The following is a 26,308-nucleotide window of genomic DNA, read 5'->3' on the forward strand; positions in this document are numbered from 1 at the left end:
AAGAGAAATACTAGAGAGATGATTCTGTTCATCAACATTAAGTGACACCAGAGAAAAGGATGCAAAAACATCCAATCTTAGTTCAATTATTTTAGATCTGTGTTTAACTTTAAGCCTCTTTATTTTCATATCCTCTAAAAGAAGTTTTGAAACTCTGATTAAGAGTATTTTCCTCCTAACTATTTAATTGACTTTACTGACCTTTTCTTTATCAAAGCAGCTGCATTTGCTTTTAATCAATAATACAAAGTGTGCTGTTCAAAGCTCAGCCCAACCTACTATAAATTGGCTGAGAGGGTCAAAGAAGAGATCTTTGGATTGTGAACTTCATGCACTTGGTTTAAACCCAAGTTTTGTTCGAGCAGGAGCTGATCATGAAGACTGTGAAAGGCTTCTGCGTCCTCTTCATGCTGCATCTGTGCTTCTTCGACTCTGGAAGGGCTGGGAAAGTACTTGTATGGCCCATGGATTTTAGCCATTGGATTAATTTAAAAGTTATTCTGGAAGAACTCCATCTTCGTGGGCATGAAATAACCATCCTGGTACCTACACCAAATCTTCTGATGGATCATACCAAGGTTCCCTTTAATGTAGAGATCCTTCAACTTTCAATAACTAAAGAAACTCTCATGGAAGAGCTAAATACTGTTCTCTATATAGTTACTTTTGACCTGCCGGAACTTTCATGGTGGGACATACCAGTAAAAATGACAGAAATGAGCAAACGTATGTCAAGAACAGTGAAAAGAATTTGTGACAGTGCTATCACAAATAAGGAGTTACTCAGCAGGCTACAGGCAGCTAAGTTTGATATCTGCATCGCTGATCCTTTAAGCTTTTGTGGGGAGTTGTTGGCTGAGCTTCTCAATATTCCATTTGTATACTCTTTACGGTTTTCTTATGGGAGTTTCATTGAGAGACTGTGTGGTGGGCTTCCCATCCCTTCTTCTTACGTTCCTGGCAGCACATTAGGACTGACTGACCACATGACTTTTGTACAGAGGCTGGAGAATTGGTTATTTTACGCAATGAGTGATGTGATGTATTTATATTTTACGCTCCCGGAATGGGATGAGTACTATAGCAAGGTTTTAGGTAAGAGAAATCTGAATGTAATAAGGATTCTTCTTTCATATGCAAAATGTAAATATTTATCTGAATGTATAAAAGCTTTAAAAAGGTATTATTAATTGAGGATGCAAGCCACTGTGGATCTTGGAGTAGCTAAACTGTGGCTAAACAGTGGCTAAGCTGTGTTAAGTGAAAAAAAATGATTCTTTTGTTTGTTTTAGATGAATAACTACTTACAACATATCAGAGAAGGAATATGCTTTATGCTTGTACAGAAATCCTACTTGCTGCTACTAATTTTTTGGGGGTCTGGAAAACCTACATCTAGCAGTGTGCTTGATTTTCAAAACCTTGGACTATTTCTCTCTTGTTTACTTCTTCTTTTATACATCCTGTTTTCTTTCTGATTAACATATTATTTCTTAGCCTTTCTGTTTGCATCCTATCTAGGCTTAGTTGCTTGGTTGCAGGGCTTGTCATGTGGTGAGCACAAACCTAGAAAATAAATATATGTATCTTGGTTTCATCTGCTTTTGTCTCCCAAAAAGGAAAAAATTGGAAGATTTTTCTCTGAAGGGCCATGTACTCAGATTCTTTAATTTATCTCACTATTTCGTTGTCCTTGTTCTATTCAGAAATGCACTAGAGGTCAACTAGTGAGCTTGCACCCCGAACACATTTCCCTCTACTTCAGCAAGTCTGTTTACCCCTTCTTCTTTCCTTTCACATGATTGATTTTTATTTTAAAAAGTGTTCATATAATTGTCTTAAGAATTATTTGCCTATGATATTAATTATCTTTGATGAAGCAGTACCTGGCTTACATTATTTAGGGTTTTTTTTGAGATATAATTGACATATAACATTATATTAATTTCAGGCGCACAGCATAGTGATTTGATATTTGTGTATATTGTGAAATGATCACCACAACAGTCTAGTTAACATCCATCACCACACATAGTTATAACTTATTTTTTCTTGAGATGAGACCTTTTAAGATCGACTATCTTAGCAACCTTCAAATATACAATGTAGTAATAAATATAGTCACCATGTTGTACATTATATCCCCAGGACTTACTTATTTTATGACTGAAAGGTTGTACCTTTTGAACACCTTCATCTATTAGGCTCACCCTCCAACCCCCATATCTGACAACCATTAATCTAGTCTCTGTATCTATAAGTTTGTTTTTGTTTTTTAGATTTTTTTTAGATTCCACATATACGTGATATCATGCAGTATTTGTCTTTTTCTGTCTGACTTACTGCATTTACCATAAAACCCTCAAGGTTCATCCATACTGAGGCAAATGGCCGGATTTCCTTTTTTCTCATGGCTGAATGATATTCCATTGTATGTATAACCACCTTTTCTTTATCCATTCATCCATCGTTGTATACTTAGGTTGTTTCCTTGCCTTGGCTATTATAAATAATGCTACAATAAACATGGGAGTGCAGAGATTTTTGGGGGATAGTGATTTCCTTTTCTTCGGATAAATACCCAGAAATGGAATTGCAGGATCATATGGTAATTCTAGTTTTAATTATTTGAGAAACTTCCATACTGTTTTCCGTTGTGGTCACTCCAATTTACATTTCCACCAACAGTGCACAAGGGTTTCTTTTTCTCCACGTTCTTGCCATCATTTGTCATCTCTTGTTTTTTTGATGATAGCCACCCTAACACGTGTGAGGTGATATCTCACTGTGGTTTTGATTTGCTTTTCCCTGATGATTAGTAATGTTGAGCATCTTTTCATGTATGTGTCAGTCATTTGAATATCTTCTTTGGATAAATATCTCTTCAGGACTTTTGCTCATTTTTTAGTTGGATTATTTGGTTTTTTGCTGTTGAGTTGTATGAGTTTCTCATATATTTTGGATATTAAGCCCTTATCAGATATACGGTTTGCAAATATTTTCTCCCATTTCATAGGTTGTCTTTCCTTTTGTTGATCATTTCTTTTGCTGTGCACAAGCTTTTTAGTTTGTTATAGTCCCTCTTGTTTATTTTTAATTTTTTTGCATATGCTTTGAGCATCATATCCCAAAAATTATTGTCAAGACCAACATAAAGAAGATTTTTCCCTATGTTTTCTTCTAGGAGTCTTACAGTTTTAGGTCTTCCATTTAAGTCTTTAATGTATTTTGAGTCAATTTTTGTGATTGGAGTAAGATTGGGCTCTAGTTTCATTCTTTTGCCTGTGAATATCCAATTTTCAGAGCACTGTTTACTGAAGAGACTATGTTTTTTCCAGTGAGTATTCTTGATTCCCTTGTGAGTTATTAGTTCACTGTCTATGCATGGATTCATTTGGGTGCTCTTGATTCTGTTCAATTGGTCTATGTGTCTGGTTTTATGCCAGTCCCACATGGTTTTGATTACCATAGCATTATAATACTGTTTGAAATCAGGAAGTGTGATTCCTCCAGCTTTGTTCTTCTTTATCAGGATTACTTTGGTTATTTGATGTCTTTCGTGGTTCCGTATGCCTTTTAGGATGGTTTTCCTTGGTACTAATTTTAACAGAAGTATCTCTAATAACTTATCATTGCTAAAGTTTTAGTTTATTCCAAAAAAGAATTAAAAGTTTCCTTTATAATTGTGACCTCTTATTTTATAAAGCAGATCTTTTTTCCTTTCTTCTGGTTTGTGTTTTAAATTTTCTCTGAGAAATTATTTCCTCACCCACTAGCAAAAAATATGAGTGCTTCTAATGAAGTATGCGGCCCAGGAATATGCCATGGGTTCAAGGAGGCATATGACCTAATCAAGGCCAACACATTGCATTGAGACTTTTCTGGTTGTTCTGTGACAGAAGCAAGTGCTTATTTCTTCTAGACTTGACCCTAAAAAAAAATGTGGGCAGAGACTGCCGCACCTATCACTTATCTGTGGTCAGAGTTCAAGAAGCAAAAGGCAAAACTGAGAAAAGATAACGTAGAATCTCATCCTGGAGACATTTTCTGAGTCATGGATTAGGTAATGTCTGATCTACTGCTGGATTTAAATGATTTATTTACTTCTGGTTTCAGCAGTTTGATACTCAGTTTTGGAACCTTTTATATAGTGAAGCATTAATGATAGGATATGACTCTGTCTCTGATTCTTTCCTAACTCTTGGAACCCTAGAATATTCTTTTGGGGAATATATCAGTAATCAGAGAAAGAAGAATGAAGCCTCGATAAATAGAAGGATAACGTTTCATGACTCTCCTAAATTTAAAAATGCTATTATCTATAGATTCCCATTTGGTTATTCAGAATTTAGGATCTTCATTTTATAATGAATTCTAAGTATATTTTTCAAATTTTAAATAATGTAACTCTTATAGAATTATTAAGTGAATCATGCCATATATACATTCAAATCTTCAAAGAAGAAATCAATAAGATGGCAAATCTGGTTCAAAAAATATTTTGAGGAACTATTTATAATCATTTGGGGAAAAATAATGAATATTAAGATAATATTACTAGGTTAGACACAAAACTTGTTAATGTCCTATAGGCAACAAAATCATAATTTGCTGGGTGATCATTTTTACCAGACAAAAATATACAATTTAACATTTAATGTCACTGTATCTGGACTCAAAATTCCATAGTAAATCAATAATAAATAACAAGGTAAAATGTAGGCATTTTCTCCTAAAGAATTAACTAATTCTTCATTCACTGTTCAACAATGCCCCAGTATTGTATCAAAAAGAAATGCTGCAGTTTCATTTGATTTCCAAATTTGGAACATTTTCTCATAGTCTCTTTATCTACATCCATTAATTTTTACTCTTTTCGTACTATATTTTTTCTATTTCAGTAAGATGTATTAAGCACAGTAGATTATTATCAAAGTAGACATTTAACAAGAAAAAGATATTATCTTATTATGAAAGAGAGCAAATTAAACAAATTACTCTTCAATACTACTCCTAGGTATATATCCAACATAAATGAAAAAATATGTTCACACCAATATATACATGAATATACATTTTTATAGCCAAAAATGGAAACCCAAAAGTTCGTCAACTGATGAATGGATAAGCAAAATGAAGTCTATCCATACAAAGAAATATTATTCAGCAATAAAATGTAATGAATTACAGAGAGATATTAGAACATGAATGAACCTTGAAAATAGTATGAGAAGTAAATAAGGTAGCACATAAGGCTACATAGTGTATGATTTAATTTATATGAAATGAAATAAGATTATTCTAGAATAGGCAAATAGAAACAGAAAGTAGAATATGGGTTGTCAGGGGCTGGGGACAGGGGGAAATGAGGAATGACTGCCAATGGATATGGGATTTCTTCTGCGGATAATGATAGTATTCTAAAATTAAATAGTGGTGATGGTTGCACAACTTTATGAATATACTAAAAACTACTCAGTTGCGTGTTTAAAAGGAAGACTTGTATGATATATAAGTTGTATCTCAATAAAACTGTCATAAAAAGGGTGAGCAGGTGAAGCATCATGCAAAGAGAATAAGATTATACCCATGGCCGACACCAATAAGGCACCAAAATGAGATAAGTACTAAATATAAAACTGGATTTTGAATACCATTGCTGTTACCAGACTCAAACTCATAAAGTATTGATATTTGCCTGTGATCTCTTATACAGATATATTGCTCTGGTCAGTTCAAAATCACTCATATATTCTGATCAAAACTTTAGAGCACTCAGAACATCAAGGAGAATATTCAAAAAGCCAAATGGTGTGAAACCATATAGTAGTTACAATTTTCTCATCTCAGTAATACTGCATATATATTTCAAAAGGACATCAAATTTCTGGGTAAGCTTCCTTATACTACAATAACTGAATAAAATTTAGAAATGAAGCTCTGGCTCGAAACTAGGGGAAAACATTTAATCCAGAGTCACTAGTTTGAGTTCTTATTCTGTTAATGATTAATGGCTACCACTTCAGTTGAAAAGTACCCGTTTGTACTGTTTGCCAAGTAAATGATAGCAAATATTTTGCCACTAGAGTATTATGCAGTACTATGTCTTCACCAAAGAGGACAAAGTTTTGTGAAATTGGAACTTTCATTTTGTATAGCAAAGGAGATAATCACTTTCAAAAATATATTAAAAGATTTCCATTTCTGGTAGGATGTAATTAATTGTGGCAGCACACTCAAAAACACTAGAAAAAGATGGATGAATTGCAAAAGTCATTTTTCGAAGATATCAAAAGGCTATTGGAGCAAAAAAGTTGAGATAATTTGGAATTCCAGAAGAGGAGACACTTGACCATAGTAAACTAGGATCACTGCCTGAGTTTCTTATTCCTACTGGGAGCATTTGCCAATTCTGAGCATGGCCTAGGGCTCAGGCTTAGCTCAAGCAGAAAGACTCCATCACCAGCAGGCTTTTGGCCATGTTCTAGATGTATATCTTTGTTTGGTTATTCATAATCTCACTATTGTATACTCTTGGTGGGGGGAGGCCCATTGATTTCACATGGGTTACACATGCTCAATATAGGTTCCTCACCGATTTTTCTTAGGAAAATGGATGGTAAAACATTTTCTACTTAATGTACCAGTTTGATTTTCCTCTATCATTTTTATTCAGGAAAACCTACCACATTATGTGAGACTATGGGGAAAGCTGAAATGTGGTTGATTCGAACTTCCTGGGATTTTGAATTTCCTTACCCTTATTTACCTAATTTTGAATTTGTTGGAGGACTACACTGCAAGCCTGCAAAGCCCCTACCTAAGGTAATTAAATGTCCTTATTTTTGCTTGTTCGAGTATTTGTCTTTTGGAATGATTTTTGGTTTATTATTTATAATATTTGACCCTCAAACTGAAAACATGGACACAGGGATTAATAGACATTATCCTCTTAGACTATTATACTGCCATAGTTATCTTATAACATTATCATGACAATTTTTAGTGGTGTTCGTCAAGTATGCCAGATATTTGATAGGAATGAAATTCCTAGCCCTGGGTTTAGTGGAACCATGAAGTTCTCTCTGGGCAATGACTATGAGTTAAGTGTCATCGATCACTTCCAGGCCCAACACCTAATTGTCAGGTCCAGATACTCCAGAATTCTCTATTCCCTTCTTATGTCAACAGGCTGTGTTCCAAATATTGGCTACTCTGTCAACCTGAGGTCTGGATTTAATAATATGTGTACAAACTGCAGCTCAATAGACGGATGTAGGGCATGAGAAAGAAATAAAGTTGATTTTTAAGCCATTGAGATTTCATAGTTGCATATTATTTAGCATCACCTTGTCTTAGAAATGGACAATCATGAGGAAATTCTAATAATTTGAGAATAGATTGAACAGAGGTATGATGGTCTATCCAAAAAATCTGGCAGAAGTGTGGTAATGTTGAGCTGTTCGGTTTGAATACAGAAGAGAAATCAGATTGGAGAAATAATCAGGGGATAATTTTTGAAAAAACAAATGTACAATACTACATATTCTTTACTTCAATTTGAAGGTCAGTGAAGGATCAATGCGTAATTTTAAGCAGTAATGTGATACAGCTTATCCTTACGTAAATCTTGGCTGTTGAATTTTTTGGAATGGAGCAAGATTTAAGGCAGAAAAATGAGCTAAGATACAGTTGCAATAGTTCCTTCAAGAAATTATAGAGATCCAAACTACAATATAATAGTGATTTTGTGTATAATTGCAGAGATTTAAGAAGTATTTACAAAGAAATTCAACAGGATTTGGTGATTGGCTGGAGGTAGAGGTTAAAGGAGCGAGTTCAAGAACGAATTGTTGGCTTTTTGTTTGCTTGTATGTCTTTCCTTTATTTGTTTCTTTATGTGGGCAATTTAGTAAAGAATATTGGCATTTACTAAGGTGAGGAACTAAAGAGGAACAGTTGTGAGGGAAAATGATGTGTTCATATTTGGGCATGCTGAATTTGATGTGCCTATGCAATGTTTAGTAGACAGCTGCTGAATACAGTGTCTTAATTTCAGAGGACAGGTCTATGTAGTGTTTGTGATTTTTTAATAGACTTTTTTCTAGATCCATTTACATTCACAGCAAAATTGAACGGAAAGTGCAGAGAGTTTCCACCTATCTCTTGCTCCCCTCCCACACACGGATTCTCTCACCATCAATATCCCACGTCAGTGTGGCACATTTGTTACAATTAATGGACCATCATTTACACATCAATATCAACCAAAGTCCATAGTTTACATTAAGGTTAACTCTGTGTTGTATACTCTAGGTTTTGATAAATGTAAAATGGCATGTATCTACACTGACAGTATGATACAGAATAGTTTCACCGATGGAAAAACACCCGTGCTCCACTTAAACATTCCTCCCTGCCCCTAAATCCCTGGAAATCATTGATTTTTTTCTACTGCCTCTGTACTTTTGCCTTTTTCACAAGCAGTGGTTTTAAATTAAGGAAGTCCAGGAATAAGAAGACGTGATTTTGTATTGGCTAAGTCACCCTGTGTAAAAACAGAACTTGGCATGGAGCAGAAGACAATGAGCCAGATGTCAAAGCCTTCTGTGAACAGAGGTCTTCCTGAAAGTGTGACGGTTGGCATAGTGAGCATGGGTAGTTGATAGCACAGATGAAACACATAAGGATGAAGATGTTTTTGGAAGAAAGGGAAATGGCTGGAAATGCAGTCACAAGAGGGGAGGACACAGATCAAGCCTCTGTCTGGATCCTGATTCAGATGTGGTAAAATAAGTAGAGTGTACCCAAAAGATTGTAGGGCAAGATCTAAGTCTCAGGTAAGATCAGAAAGTATATGAAACACTCATTAAAGAGGCTGGAAATACTTGGGAATTTTTAAATCATGTAATACAAAATTTTAATTTATCTTGTTATATGAATACATTAATTTAATTTTGACAAGTTAAATAATCCTGGGTATCCATTATATATTGTTCTAAACCATTCCTTCTGCTCAGAAAATAGTCACATAGATGTTCTGAGCCTTCATTACATTATTTCATACTTTTGGATAAAAGATCTACTATAAAGATTCAATTATAAAAACATAGAAGTCATCTGTTGGGATAGTGTGAGACTTACTTCTATGCATATTTGCTATATCTTAATAATTCAAACATATTCAGAACCCTCCTACTGCCTTATTATTGTTCCAGTAACACACACATATATGTGTCCATAATATATATTTGTGTGTATTCATGTATTTATTCATTTTACCAACAGTGTGGCACTAAGGATTTATCTGATGTTTTCTGAGTGATCTTTAAGAATATCTAGAAAGGGTCAGATCTTTAAAGTAGTTCCAGTGGAATCTTATTTCCCCTGTCTCCTCCCACCAGAACACAGTAAGGCCTTGGGGACACTACAGAAGCGCACTCACAGTCTGTGGATTCAAATAATGCACATGCTCTCAAGCTCATGAAAAAATGGATTCCTAAATCTATGACGGCAGTAAAGCTTCTTTAATACAGGAAGTATTTTCATAACGTTTTATTTTTTGAATAATTCATGTTAAATTTTGGTAACAGAATATTTCTGGATTTTCAATAATATTCCTAATTATAAAAGCAGATTAAGGACACTAAATCTACATGTTACATACAAATACAAGCACCAATAAGAATGTGCACAATAACCCATAGTTAGGGTGAAAAGTAAAGTAATCATGAAGTTTGAGGCTCTCATAGACAGAAACAGGCCAGCAGAACCTGGTAAAACTTGAATCTTTCCAGAAACAATAATCATATTTGTGTGCTGTTTTTGAGTTAGTGTACATACAATGGCGTACTATAAATAAGTGGAAGCCCTTTTGTTAACTACATTCATGCCTTAACTTCTGTGTAGTAAATTAGTCTGCATCATTTGGATAGACTCAATTGTACATAGCTTTTTCTTTGCTTGAGTCAAAACCTTATCAGTAACCAGGCAGCTATCCCTAAGTAATGAGATCGGTTTAAACATGAAAAGAAGAAAACAGTATCCAAGCACCGTCTTTAGGACAGGTTCTTTTCTTAAACTTTTGACCCCATCTCCAGAAGTAGAGAAAGATCCCCACTCACCCATGTCTTGGTGTTCTCATCACACTGAGTTAAATAATCTCCTAGTAAATGTGACCAAATCAGTGTTCTGAAGTAAGACTCAAACAGATTTTCATCTCTTCCTTCTAAGGAAGACATAGGAAAAGGTTGGGAAGAGGAGGGAAAAATTTCCCTCCCACTACAACATAATAAAAAAGGTCATTTTGATTTTGAACGCTAAAACATATGTTTGTGGAATTATGGAACTTATGTTTTGTTTTTGTTTGCTTTGCTTGAACCTCAGGTCTACAGAACGCGTTCATTATATTCTCAACTCATGCATTCCGTAATCAGCCCATAGCAGATATTTCTTTTGATTAATTTTCTTCCATTTTTTTCTTTTTCCTCTTCTCTTCCATTACCCCACAACCAGTAGACATCTAGTCAAGCACACATAATATTTATCCTTTCATTCCAATTTCTACAGATAACTGTGGATCGTTGAACAATATATAGTATTGGTTTGAGCTTACTTCAGTCATGGTGTTATGCTGTAATTCATATTTTCTTTTATTACTCTATGTTTTTTTAATATGTCTCCAAGTTTCTATTTGTAAATATATTTCATTTATGTTGACTGTTGCAGAGAATTTTGGTGTATATATTTACCACATTTTATTTATTTGTTTATTTATTTGTTACCCATAAGGGACAATTATATGTCTCCATCTCTATCCTACAGCAAAGACTATTGTGAAGAAAAATTTCATCACGTGTTCCTTTACGGACATGTACATACATTTGGGATAACATACACATTAGTGGGGTCATAGGGTCAAGGGGCAAATACATACTTAATTTCACTGTTCATTTAATTTCACTGAATATCTGTACAAGTGTATAGTTTCATCAGGAGTGCTTGAGTGGTCCCAACTTCCACATCATATCTAGTCCTTGATAGTATTCTATTTTCTAATATTTGTCAGTTACACAGAGGTAAAGTGGTTTCACATTATTGAATTTTATTGGTAATCTCAATTAATAGCAATGTTCAGCAACTTGTCAGAAACTTACCAGTTATTTTGATTTTCTCTCTGTTAAAATCATATACTTGGTACATTTTTCTCTTGGATAATATATTGGTCTTTTTTTTGCCAATTGATACAAATTCTTTCCGTAATCTAGAATATCTAGGTATTAATCCCTGTTTTAGTCATTGCAAGTATCTTCCTCTATGAATTCATATTTCTGTTAATGTTACCTTGGATTTCCTTTTTTAAACATAAAGTACTAAATTAAGTGTAATCATAACCATCTTTTTATCTTTTTCATAGTGCTACCTAATGGTAAATAATCTACTCCATATGCATTTTTCTCACTGATCGTCTCAGTGACTTGTGATATCACATTTATATATAGTAGGCTTTTACATACTCATGGTCCTTTTTCTGATCTCACTACTTCATTCTATTGTTCATTTTGTCTGTTAGGAGGTTAGTAGCACTCATTTTGTATTATGTATTATAATCTGGTTTAAAAAGTGCCCAGTATTTCCTTTTCTTTTTCAGAGTTCATTAATTATTTATAAAAAGGTATGTTATATAAACTTAAGAATATTTGCCAGTTTCTCAAGAAAATTATGCCTTAATTGAAAATTAATTTGAAAAGATTGAAAGGTTTACATATTAAGTCAATCCATCTAGAACCACAGTGTGATGGCTAGTTTTAAGTGTCAACTTGCCTGGGATGGGTAATCAGATATTTAGTCAAACATTTTATGGATGTTTCTGCAAGGGTGTTTTTGGAGGAGATTAGCATTTAAATAGTGGACTTCGAGTAAAGCAACTTGCTTTACACTGTGTGGGTGAGCTCCACTCAATTAGTTGAGGGCCGGAATAGGACAAAAGTCTGACCTCTCCCAGAAAATAGAAGTCTTCTAGCAGAAGGCCTTCAGACTTGAGCTACATTGGCTCTTCTTTGGATCTCCAGCCTGATGGCCGACCCTACAGATTTTGGATTTGCCTGGCTCCATAATCACCTGAGCGAATTCCTTAAAATAAATCTCTGTCAGATAGATAGCTAGATAGCTAGATAGATAGATAGATAGATATAGATAGATATACACACATCCTACTGGTTCTATTTCTCTGGAGAACACTGAGTAATGCACACCATAAAGCTCTATCTATTAGGGTTTTCTTTTATGGCATTTACTAGAATTTGAAAATTTTTCAATAAAAGTGTATGTATCTGTACTCTTAAACAGCTTATATTTTTAATTACTACAGTGAATGATGACTTATTTTAAACTTTCAGGATGGTTATTGCTACTGTGAAAAAATATTATTGACTTTTGTGTAGTGATTATAAATCTGACCAACTATTATTTATAATAGTTTGCATATTGGTTATTTTGGTTTCCCTAATATTGTCATGTACATATGTACAAAATTTGTCTTCCTCTTTCAATCTTCACATATTTTTTCTCTTGTCTTATTTGTTTGGCTTAGTTTGTTTACTACTTAAATATAAGGTGAAAATATTTCTTTTTACTTCAATATGATTAAATATTTTTATTTTGAATGCAAAGCCATACATTTCCATAATATTATCGTTCTCTCCAGAGTTTGCATTATAGATATTTTTGCGTTACTTATTTGGCCAGTAAATTATATGGTTACTTCATTCCTAAATGTGTTTGTGGAAGCTTAGATAAAATGCAAATAGAATCAAAATAAAAGAAAATTTAATTTAAAAAAAAGAAAGAAACTAAATATACAATTAGCATGTCGTTATGCTGACTGATTCAGCATAAAAGTTAATGATGATCTTCTCAGTCTCCAGGGATAAATATGAAGTGAAGTAGTGGAGCTATTTATCTTAAAGTAGGAGTCAAGTGTTCTTCGTCTGGAGTATTGTGGAGAGGATGTTGGAAGGCAGTAGAGAGTGTTGAATATGGTCATTGGCTTTAGAATCAACAAGCTTAACTTACAAATTTGGCTCTGCCTCCTACTGCTGTGTAGCCTTGAACAAAGTGCTTAACCTCTCTGAGACAGCTTTCTCATCTGCAAATATATACATATCTCTTAAGATCACCATATATTTAAATTAAATGATACATGAAAGAACTGAAAACATGGCAGAAGATAACAGTAAATAATTTGTGAACACAAATGCACACACACACACACACACACACCTGAAAAATGTTTAGAACATGCTGGATGGAAACCTTCAATTTAAACTATTTTTAACTGGCTAATAACCAGTGATTTTAGATAATGCTTCGTACTCTAAAATTAACATATGAAAAGGCAGAATTGCTTTACTATCAGACAAATTGAGACAGGTTTGTGACTATTGTATTCTTAGAAGTCTAGACTTTCATATTACAAAGGCTGTTTTCTTTACAGGAGTTAGAAGAGTTTGTCCAGAGCTCTGGAGAAGATGGAGTTGTGGTATTTACTCTGGGGTCAATGGTCCAAAACCTCACAGAAGAAAAGTCTAACATGATTGCATCAGCCCTTGCCCAGATTCCACAGAAGGTCAGATAATCTTATTTTTTGAGGAGTAGCTATTTTAAAATTCATGAAGGTCTCCTTAAAAGTGTACTTCACAAATGTAGGAAAAACTATTGGTATTGTTAGCATCCATTTAACTGAGCTTTAAAGAAAAAGTATTAAATGCTAGAAGAGGGTAGCTAAAAACATTTGACTGCTATCCTGGTTTAAAAGTAGCATTACTAATAGGAAAACACATTGTAATGTTTTTTTAAAATAATGGACTAAAACTAAATCATTGACTAATCTTAAAAAATCTGTGAGCTTTATGGCTAGGTTTCCAGGCTTACGTGTAATCTATTTTGTAATCTAGACTTATTTAGTTGTTCCAGTTTGTTTCTTAATTCTGAAGCATACATACAAAGTACATCTAACATGACAAATAATAAAGGAAAAGATATTCAAAAACGTTGCCTCAATTCACAAGGTTCCTGAGGACTATATTTCCTTCTGATTAATGGTTTTGGACCAGGCCCTGATTGAGACTGCAACTGACAGCTTAGATTTTTGAAGTACTTCCAAATAATGATTCTTCTATTTAAACAATTAAAATTTTTAGTAATATAGTAAAAGATTTGTGCAGTTCACTCTATGATCTTCCTACACAATATGATTTTTTTAATTAACATCATTCTAGATTATAACTGAGTAATGTTGTTCTTATATTACTGGGCATAGTTTTCCTTTTTAGCTTTACTTAAAATAGACAAATAAATGTCTTTTTAAGTTTCAAATAATCATAAGTATACTTGTATTTATAACCAAATTTCTGTCAAAAGCTGTTTGTGGTTGCAGTACTCATTTTAATACTTAATCTTAAAAGGATCTTCATAAAAATATTGAATTTTCTGTTGCATTAAAGTACAATGCTTAGGGGCAACATAAGGTCAAGTAAGAAGCACCAAGGATCTGTCTCTTAAAGTAAACAACGATTATACGGGCAGAAACTGTTGGAAGTAACTGTATTGGGACACTGAAGTCTATCTGAGCACTTGCAACTTCCAGGGGAAAATGTGGCTGGTAAACAGTTATTAACTAAAACTGGTCAATTTCAGCCTTTTGCATAGCAGCAGCTTCAAATTCTCCATGACCCAGCCCCATGGCAGGGAAATGCTTGTATTTCTGGTATGATTTGGTGGAACCAGGGTTGGCAATAAGGACCATATCTTCCAAATATTGGGGGTTCTGTATTCTGTTTAATAATTGCCACTTTTAATCAATGAGGTGGAGGCATGGAAGTTGGCCACTGTTGTTTCACACTTCACTAGCCACAGTTCTTTCAAACCCCACTGGGTGAAGCAGCTTTCAGTAGCTTTAAAGGAACTATTTTTTTTCTTTTTTCCTTTTTTCTTCATTTGGGAGCCAGATGTTAAAGTAATAGGCCATTCTGACACAACAGCACATATGGTGGAATTTAGAAAATGGTTTGAATGTCTACAGAGGGACATAGCTCAGAAAAGTTCAGAGAAGATGTAAGTCTTTCACCTCATGCTGATTCCTGGCCAAGAGACACTCATCAACAATCAAAATAAAAAGACAAATCAAACCATACAGAAAGTGGAGAATCTGATTTCCAGAGTTAATACGTTACAAGAATCTAATGTCCAGGTCTCTGCATAAGTCTCAAGGCACACAAAGACATATGAAAGTATCACTCACTCAAAGGACCAAAATAAATTGAGAGAAAGTATCCCTGAGCAATCTTAGATGTTGGAATTACTACAGAAAAACTTTAAAACAATTGTCTTAAAAATGCTCAAAAAACTAAAGGAAGACGATGATAAAGTGAAGACACAATGAGAACAAAATGAAAATATCAATGAAGGGAAAGAAATTTTAAAAAGAACCAAAAGGAAATAAAGAGTTGAAAAGTACAATAACTGAAATGAAAAATTCATCTCAGGGATTGAAAAGCAGATATGAGCAGGCAGAAAAATGAACTGGCAAAATTGAAGAAAGGATGATTGAAATTATTGAGTCAGAGGAATAGACAGGAAAATAGATGGAGAAAAGTGAACAAAGTCTAAGAGACTTGTGAGACACCATCAAGTGAATGATCATACACATTTGGGAGTCCCAGAAAAACAGAAATAGCCAAAAATAATATTGAAAGAATAAGGACCGAACACATGCCAAATTTAATGTAAGACATGAATTGAGAAATCCAAGAAGATTAACAAACTTCAAGTAGGATAAACTCAGGAACCCACACCAAAACCTATTATAATGAAGCTGTTGAAAGGCAAAGACAATGAGATAATCTTGAAAGCAGCAAGAGAGAAGCAACTCATCACGTAAATGATCTTCAATAAGATGATGAGCCAACCTTAGAGGCCAGAAGACAGAGGGTTGATATTCTCAAAATGTTGAAAGAAAAAACTGTCAACCAAGAATTCTGTATCAGGCAAAATGTTCTTCAAAAGTGAAGTAGAAATTAAGACATTCCTAGATAAACAAAAGTTGGGAGAGATCATTACCACTAGACTTTTCCTGCAAGAAATGCAAAAGAGTGTCTTGCAGGCTGAAATGAAAGGCTGCTAGGCAGTAACACAAAACCATCTGAAGAACTAAAGATCTGCAGTAAAGGCAATTACAAAGGCAATTATAAAATCTAGTATTATCAAACTTACAGATCTAACTCCACTTTTATAGTTTCTCAGTGATAGAAAAGAAAAATGCATAAAAAACAATTATTAATCTATGTCGTTAGGAACACAATGTATAAATATGTAATTTGTGACATCATTAACAGAAAGAGGTTGGAGGTATAAAGGAGTAGAGTTTTGGTATGCTATTGAAGGTAATCACCAAAAGGTCAAAGAATAAATCACAGAGATATTTTACAAACACTTTAAAATTAACGAAAACACAACAAACCAAAACTTATGAGCTAGAGTGAAAGCAGTTCTCACAGGGAAATTGATAGCTGTAAATGTCTGTATTGAAAAGAAGAAAGATCTAAAATCAGTAACCTAATTTTTAATAATAAAGACTAGAGAAAATATAATTAAAACAGAGAATAGAAAACAATAGAGAAAAATTAATGAAACCAAAAGTTGATTTTTTGAACATCAACAAAATTATGAAAACTTTAACTACAGTGGCAAAGAGAAAAAAAAGATGGAAATAACTAAAATCAGAAATGAACATGAGGAGAACAGTACTGACTTTATTGAGAGAAAAGGGATCTAAGGAGGATATAATGAATAATTGTGCTGCAACAGATTAGACAAAACTTAGAAGAAATAGATAAATTCCTTGAGACACACAAGTTGTTTAAACAGACTAAAGAAGAAATAGGACATTTCAACAGACCTATACCAAATTAAGAGATTAAATTAGTAATCAAAAGCCTCTCAACAATGAAAAGTCACTGGTAAATTGTATCAAACATTTAAAGAAGAAATAAGAATTAAACAAACACTTTGCAAAGTCTTCCAAATATTTGCAAAGGAAGGAACATTTCCTAAATGGTCTGTGAGGCCAGATTTACCCTGATACAGAAGCCAGATGAGGACATGACAAGAAAATAAAATTACCGACCAAGATCTTTTATAAATAGAGATATAAAAATCCTCAACAAAATATTAGCAAATGAAATCCAGCAGAATATTGAAAGAGTATTCACCATGATGAAATGGAATTTATCCCAGGAATTCAAGGTGGGTCAACATAAGAAATCAATGTAATACATTACATTAATAGAATGAAGAAAAAAAAACACCATCATTTAAAATTACACACAAAAAAAGAATTTGACAAAATCCAATATTCTTTCATGATAAATACTCTCAGAAAACTAGAAATAAAGGGAAAATTGCTAAATATGATAAAGGATATTTTTGGAAAACCCACAGCTATCATCTTACTCAATAGTGGAAACTGAAAGCATTCCCCCAAAGATACGAACAACACAAGGATGCCTGCTTTTACTGCTGCTATTTGACATTGTACCAGAAGTACTAGCCTAGGATATAACACAAGAAAAACAAATAAAAAGCATCCAAATTGGAATGGAAAATGTAAAACTATTTCTATTTGCAGATGACATGATCTTATATATACAAAATCTCCAAGAATACACAAAAAGCTGGTAGAACAAATAATAAAATTTAATAAATTTGCAGGATGTGAGATCCACATACAAAAATCAGTTGTGTTTATGTAAACCATCAATGAACAATCTGAACATTAAATTAAGAAAATTCCATTTACAAGAACAACTAAATGAATTAAAGGCTTAAGAATAAATCTAACAGAGGAGATGAAATATTTTTATCCTGAAAACTACAAAACATTATTACTGTGAGAAATTAAAGATGACCTAAATAATTGGAAAGTCATCCCATATTCATGGATAGGAAGACTTAATGTGGTTAAGATATCAACAATATCCAGAAGAATCTAAAGACTCAATGCAATGTCTATCAAAGTTCCAGCAGCTTTTTTTGTAGAAATGGAAAATCCAATCTTCAATTTCATATGGAAGTGCAAGAGCCACAAATAGACAAAACAATCTTGAAAAAGAAAAAAGTTAGGGGATTCATATTCTCCAGCTTTGAAAATTTTGATAAACCTACACTAAATTAAACTGTGTGGTACTGGCAGAAGAACAGACATAAAAAAATAGGGGAATGGAAGACAGAGTCAGAAGTTAACCCTCACATGTATTGTCAATTGATTATCAACAATGTTTAAGACCATTCAATGGAGAAAGGTCAGTCTCTTCAACAAACTGTGTTGGTAAAATCTTGATAGCCACATGCAAAAGAATGAAGTAGTACCGTTACCTTACATTATATACAAAAATTAACTCAAAATGGGTAAAAGACTTAAACTTAAGAGGTAAAACTATGAAATTTTCAGAAGAAAATACTGGAGAAAAATCTTTCTTATGTTAGATTTGGCCATGATTTCATAGATAATGACACCGAAGCACAGACAACAAAAGAAAAAATAGATAAATTGGACTTCATCAAATGAAGAACTTTTGTGCCTTGAAAGATACTATATTAAGAAAGAAAAATACAATGTCTACAAATTTGGAAAGATGTTTGCAAGCCATATATCTAATAAAGGATTAATGTCCACAATACATAAAGAACTCCTATAACTCAAGAGCAACAACAAAAACCCGATTCAAAAATGGGAAAGGGCTTGAATAGACACTTCTCCCAAGAAGATATACAAATGGCCAATAAGAACATAAAAAGATACTCAACATCATTAGTCATTATGGAAATGTAAGTCAAAAGCACAATGAGATACTATTCCACACTTATTATGATGCTCATTATCAAAAAATGGAAAACAACAAGTGTTGGTAGGATTTCGAGAAATTGGAATTTTTCTGCACTGCAGGTAGGAGTGAAAAATATTGTAGCCTCTGTGGAAACAGTTTTGTGATTCCCCAAAAAGTTAAAAATAGAACTACTGCATGACCCAATAACTCCTATCTTAGCCACGTATCAAAGAAAATTGACGCAGGAACTTGAACAGATTTTGTACACAATAGCCAAATGAATGTACACAAAAATGTAATATGGACACACAACAGAATATTAATCAGTCTTAAAAAGGAAGGAAATTCTAATACATTGCACATGATGAACCTTGAGGACACAATGTGAAGTGAAATAAGCCACTAAGAACAAGACGAATACTATAGGATTTCACTTATATGAGGTAACGAGAGTAGTCAAATTCATAGAGACCAAAAGTAGAATAGAGGTTACCAAGGACTGGGGAGTAGGGGAATAGGGAATTATTGTTTAATGATAGAGAGTTTGTGTTTGGGATGATGAAACATTTGAGGTGTACATAGTAGTGATGGTTACACAACATTGTGGATATGTTTGCTGCCATCGAATTTGTTTACTTAGAATAGATTAAAATAATAAATATCATTATGTATAGATAACTATAGTAAAAAAAAGACGATGCTTGCTTCTACGTTACTGCCAAGTATGTTTCAAAAGTTTAAAACACTAAAAATTCTTAAAATGAATGTGGGTAACATCTCTCCCCTTTGCTTCTGAACACTCCAATTAAAAATTCCTTTTACCAGAATGGCTTAGTAACACCAATATGTAATTATTTCATATATAGATTATCTTTTTTTCTTAATCTACTAAGTGAGAATTATCCTGATGATGACAGCCATTCTGTTAGGAATATTGTAAGCATTGAAAACATAGTTGTAGATTCAATGCTTTAAAAACACACATTACTTAACCACTTAGGACCTCAGTTTGCTCATCTGTTACATGGAGGCTTTGACCTAGATTAATTCTACATAACAGTCTCGTGTGATTCTGAAAATCTAATAAAGTAAAGGCATTTATCTTAACAGGTTCTGTGGAGATACAAAGGAAATAAACCAGACACCTTAGGACCCAATACACGGCTATATGAATGGATTCCGCAGAATGATCTTCTTGGTAAGACCAAAGAAAAGCAAAACTAAAGAAAGTTGAATATGGGATAATCTGAATGATTACTCAATCAAAAGCAAATGCAACAAATTTGTATTCCAAATAAGCCAAAAAATCGCTTAATGTCTTCTTCACATTTTTTCTGGAGCTTGTTAAAGAAAAAACTTTCCATGACAGTTGTTAAAGACTAAAAGACACAATTTATTCAAGATCATCATGAGAAGTATAGGGCCTACTGCAATGGACTTTTGTAGTGAGGCAGAAAGACTGGACACAAGTCTGAATAAAAGAAAAAGTAGGGATTTTTCTGGGGCTGACCCAGTTGTGTAGTGGTTAAATTCATGCACTCTGCTTGAGTGGCCTGGGTTTCGTGGGTTTGGATCCCGGGAACAGATGTACATATCACTCATCAAGCCATGCTGTGGTGGCATCCCACATACAAAATAGACTAAGATTGCTGCAGATGTTAGCTCAGAGCTAATCATCCTCACCAAAAAAAAAAAAAAAAAAAAAAGGACGGATTTTATAGCCACGGAGCAGAGTGGGGTATGGGTGGGGTCACTGGATGGAAAATTACTAAGAGGAAATCTCAGGGGCTAGAGGAGACTCTGCCTAAGCTGACCTATTCAGATTTTTGCTGAAGGTAGGTCAGGGTGATCAGGTGTCATCTGGGGGATGGTGAAGGATGAGGAAACTGATCAGATATAGAGTGTGATCAGATATTGAGGCTGGAAGAGTCTAGCTAGACTGACTTACTAGGATTCTTGCTAAAATTAGACAGTGCAGAGACAAAGACAGAAGCCCAAAAGTCAAAGCCTAGTTGAGAAGAAAGTTCAGAGGAGTCTGACTAGAGTTTGGTCAAGGAGAGAATCTTTGTCAAGCTCTAACATTAATATGGAATTTATAAAACTCCCATTGATGATATAATCTCTCCCTCTTCAGAATCAGAGTTAACATACCTTTAGATCAGGCTCTCATTAACTCTGGCCTAAAATATTGCAGCACCTCTTGATTCTCTGTATCCATTTTCTCCCACTTCACTTTTCTTCTCTGCTATAAATACTTGAAAATACAAATCTGATAATTCTATTTATCATTTCTAATATAATAAATGGCTCCTTATTACAATAAAATCAAGTGAAAAATCCCATTTTCTTAAACAGAGTACTTCATGAACTTGCCCTAGTCTATCTTTCTACCCTGCTATGCCAATATTCTCCCAGTGAAACCCTGAACATCCTACCTTCCCTTCCCCATCCACACAAGAGTTTTGTTTCTTCAATCCTTCCCTTCTTTTTTATTAGTGTATTCCTTACCCCAACAACTTGTCCACCTGGAAACTGCTCTCCATCATTTCATCTCCACACATACCTTCTTAGAGATTTGTGGAATGAGTTAATTGCTGGAATAACTAATTGCTGTTTTCATTAGTATTTATAGGACCTTATATATGGTCTCACGGCACAGAATTGTATAGAAGATGCTACCTAATTGAATCAATGGTTTGTACAGGTGTCCTGATTTTCTGATTCTAAAACTCTCACAGCTTATAATAATCATGTATTTTTTTCCTGTTAGGCCATCCTAAAACCAGAGTTTTTATCACTCACTGTGGAACCAATGGGATCTATGAAGCTATTTACCATGGGGTCCCTGTGGTGGGAATTCCCTTGTTTGGTGATCAGTTTGGTAATCTTGCTCGTATGAAAGCCAAAGGGGCAGCTGTTGAAGTAGACTTGCGTAGAATGACGAGTTCCAATCTGCTTAACGCTTTGAAGGAGGCTATAAACAACCCTGTGTGAGTATAGAGTATGTTTTTTACCGAGAAACATCCAGTATTTTAAAAGAAATAAATTGTTTCATTCAATTTTTAATTGATTACTTTTAAATAATTACCAGCACGTAACTAATATTAAATACAGGTGACTTTTCCTTCTCAAATTCTATGGATGCGTTTTGATTCACCTACTGTTAATTTCTGATAGATTGCAACCTAATAGAAAAACTATATTTATTTAAGGAAAATAAGCCATTGTTTGAGACACGTCTTTATTTTTTATTAATAATAATTATTATTTATTTATTAAAATTTGCAGATATTACCATTATAAGAATTTAGGCAATATAACAAAAAAATAGAGAAACAAAAAAATGAAAATAGCTTAACTCTCCTAGTGCAGCTATAACCATTTACCAAGAGAGAAATATTACTTCAGATATTTCCTTTTGCTAATTCATAAAGGAAAAAGGAAAAAAATAATTTTATAAAAATTAGATCATGCTACTTCTCAATAAAAATATTCTATATTACTATATTTTAATTTTAAACAAGAGAAAGAAAACAAGGTAAAATTGAGAGGTCCTAATGGTCCCCCAACAAAGATCAATAATTGGAAAGATATCCGTGAACAAAATCAGCTCCAGGAGAGCTCTAGAGTCCACTCAAGAAATTCTAGCAACACAGTGAAACAAGAAAAACTGAGAGCAATCACCCAAGAAGAGAAGGAAGACAGCTTCATTTTGATGGCATCGTTCTTATCCCCAAGATGGCTTGGCATCGCTCAGTGCCAAGAGGGACTGTCCCAGTTAGAAAGAGCTCCTCATCAGGAAAGGAAGAGCAAGCTGAGGGACCAGCTTCTCAAGACTTTTAGGGCACAGAGATAGAAAAAAACAATCTTAAATTTATATGGAGCCACAAAAGACCCCAAATAGCCAAGAACTTCCAAGAAAGAATAAAACTAGAGGCATCACTCTTCCTGATTTCAATTTATACTACAACACTATAGTAATAAAAAAGGTAATAGTACTGGCAAAAAAAGACACATAGACCAATGAACAGAACTGAGGGCCCAGAAATAAACCCTTGTATATATGGTCAACTAATTATTACAAGGTAGCCTAGAATACTCAATGGCAGAAGAATATTCTCCTCAATAAATTGTGCTGGGTAAACTGGATATCACATGCAAGAGAATGAAAGCATACCCCTATCTTGCACCACTCACAATCATTAATTAGAAATGAATTAAATACTTAAATGTAAGACCACAAACCATAAAACTCCTAGAAGAAAACATAGAGGAAAAGCTCCATGTTGTGAGTCTTGGCAAAGATTTTTTGGATATGACAACAACAGCACAAAAAACAAAAGCAAAAATCAACAAGTGGGACTACAACAAACATAAAGGCTTCTGTACAGCAAAAGAAATGATCACCAAAAGCAAAGGCAACCTTTGGAATGGGAGAAAATATTTGCCAATTATATATCTCATGAGGGGTTATTATCTAAATATATAAATAACTCATATAACTCAATAGCAAAACAAATAAACAAAAAACAAAATAGATAGAAAAAGGAGCAGGAGTACTGAATAGACATTTTTCCAAAGAAGACATATAATTGGCCAAGAGTTACATGAAAGGGGGCTCAATATCTCTAATTGTCAGGAAATGCAAATCAAAACCACAATGAGATTTCAACTTTCTCCTGTTAGAATGGCTTTCATGAAAAGACAAGGTATAAAAAGTTCTGGTGAGGTTGTGGAGAAAGGGAACAAATTCTCACCTTTGCTGAGAATGCAAATTGGTATAGTCATTATGCAAAACAGTATGGAGTTTCCTCAAAAAATTAAAAAGAGAACTAGTATATGATTCAACAATTCCACCTCAGGGTATATATCAAAAGGGAGTGAAACAGGATATGGAAGAGATATTTGCACTCGCATGTTCATTGCAGCATTGCTCACAATAGCCAAGATATGGATATATCCTAAGTGTCTGTCAATGGATGAATGGATAAAGAAGATATGGCATATGTACACAATGGATTATTTTTCAACTGTGAGTAAAAAGGAGATCGTGGTATTTGAGACAACATGGATGACCTTAAAGGCATTATGCTCTGTGAAATAAGTCAGAAAGAGAAAGACAAATACTTGATGATATCGCTTATATGTGTAATCTAAAAAGGCAAACTCACAGAAACAGAGAGTTGCCCCTGGTGGTTACCAGAAGCTAGGGTTTCAGGGAGTGAAGAGATATTGGTCAAAGAGTACAAACTAGAGATATAAGATAAGTAAGTTCTAGGGATCTTTGTACAGCATTGTGATTATGGTTAATAATACCATGTTACATTCTTGAAAGTTGCTAATAGAGTAGATGTTCTCACCACAAGAAAGAAATAGTGATTACATGCTGTGTTAAAAGTATTAGCTAACGCTGCAGTGGTAATCACATTGTAATACATATGTGTATCAAATTAACACATCGTATACCTTAAACTTACACATTGTTATATATCAATTATATCTCAGTAAAGCTGAAAAAATCCTTTCATTTTGATATTACTTGATAATACTATTTCATTTCAAATAAAAATAACTGATATAAATAAATAAATAAATTCTGAACAATGAATGATAACATTAATTATGTTATTTAATTTCAAATCAATCAAATAAATATATTCAGGGAAAGAAAGACACTATAGTCAAATTAAAAGAATTTCCAGACTTTGGATAAATATTTCTTTAATAGATACATCACTTACCAAAAATTACATGCATATCCATGAATAAATATTGACGTTAGAGATTAGAATAATTTTTACTTAAATGTTTACAATTTTGGTCAATATAGATTTAATTCTCACTATAAAGTCATTTCTCAAACTAATGTCCATGTCTCTTAATACTCCTATCTGATTTTTGTTTGATATATTATCATTGTTATTGTTAAGGCGTATAACATACACATCTTGTCAATGACCACAATTTCCAGTATAGTTTAGCCTTAGTTTGGTATTTATATGGATTTAATGATGCCGTTGGTGTTTTACCTCAGTCTTTCTTTTCCTGAGAGGTTTTGGTTTTATTAATTTGTTCTCTCACAAATACTTTGTTGTGTGTCGTGGATGTTTTATTTTTGTTGTTTCTTTGTTTTCCTGAGCTATATTCAGAAGTACTTATTCCTTAAATTCTTGCATATTAAGGAAAGCCTGCTTTGTTTTTTTTTTTTTTTTTAAAGCAAAGGGCAACAGGGCTTTGTATAATTTTTTTGACTCACAATTCTCTTCTTCAGAAGTTTCCACAGGTTGTTCCACTATTTTCTACAATTTAATGTTCTATAATCTCCACAAGTGATGATTGCACTTTAGTGTAAAAGAAAAAAGTCCCTCCTTCACAAATAAGGAAATCCTTCTTCTATGTCAGCCATCCAAAACCATATACCGAAACTCCGGCCTGGTCTTTTGTTCCTTGAATGAAATTAGAAGGGTTAGCAATCTCGCTATTGCCATTGTTTCTTCTCACCACTGGCACTTGCATCCCTCTGTAGCTTGAAGCAAAGATTCCAGGATCTACTCACTCTCAGCCCCTACTTTTCCCCTAGGATCACATTAAGCTTTTTGTTTTGGTGTGAAATGTCAGAGCCATGAAGACCACAGACAGAAACCATTACCTGCTACTGTAGAAGATTAGTTTTTTGTGAACACTAACACTCCAGAGCAAATCTGGGGGAAAGTGAGGGGTTTCTTTATCACAGACCTGCCTCTCAATGCTGCTTCCTGTCACTATCTTCTTCCTAAAACCACATGTAGCAAATGAGATCGAAATTCTGTATTCTCAACCTACATAGTCTACATTCCTATTTCTAAATAGGAATGAACCTCTTAAGTGTTGTTTTAAATGTTTCCAACTAGAAAATATATCTCCCCTACCTCCGATTATTACTTAAACTACAAAACATCCAACAAGTTCCAGCTGATAGGCCGCCATATCTAGAAATATCTTATGAGGAAATAAACTGTCATATGCATTCTGTGCTCTTGATGATATCATCTGTGACATATTTATTACATAATTATATAATATAGTTCTCATAGTATATAACATAATTTTAGAAACACATTCTTAATGAACTTTTCAAGTTACTGTCTATATATCTAATCTTCAGCTATAAAGAGAATGCTATGAAGTTATCAGGAATTCATCACGATCAGCCTGTGAAGCCCCTGGACCGAGCAGTCTTCTGGATTGAGTTTGTCATGCGTCACAAAGGAGCCAAACACCTGCGGCCAGCCTCCTATGACCTCACCTGGTACCAGTACCGTTCTTTGGATGTGATTGGGTTCCTGCTAGCGTGTGTGGCAGCTATTATATTTCTGGTCACAAAATGTTGCCTGTTTTGTTGTTGGAAATTTGGTAACACAGGACAGAAGAAAAAGAGAGAGTAG

General features: G+C 33.8%; 1 protein-coding gene across 1 annotated transcript; it reads left to right on the forward strand.

Annotated features, from left to right (window-relative positions):
• Window positions 1-374: 374 nt before the first annotated feature.
• On the forward strand, window positions 375-26,308 carry LOC101400917 (UDP-glucuronosyltransferase 2C1-like). The gene is made up of 6 exons (XM_014787790.2): window positions 375-1,095; window positions 6,677-6,825; window positions 13,496-13,627; window positions 19,995-20,082; window positions 21,655-21,874; window positions 26,029-26,308. The coding sequence occupies exons 1-6, from the start codon at window positions 375-377 to the stop codon at window positions 26,306-26,308; spliced, it is 1,590 nt and encodes a 529-aa protein (XP_014643276.1).

Source organism: Ceratotherium simum, chromosome 8 (genome assembly GCF_057802395.1).
Source record: "Ceratotherium simum simum isolate JZ-2026a chromosome 8, ASM5780239v1, whole genome shotgun sequence".
NCBI classification, from domain to species: domain Eukaryota; kingdom Metazoa; phylum Chordata; class Mammalia; order Perissodactyla; family Rhinocerotidae; genus Ceratotherium; species Ceratotherium simum.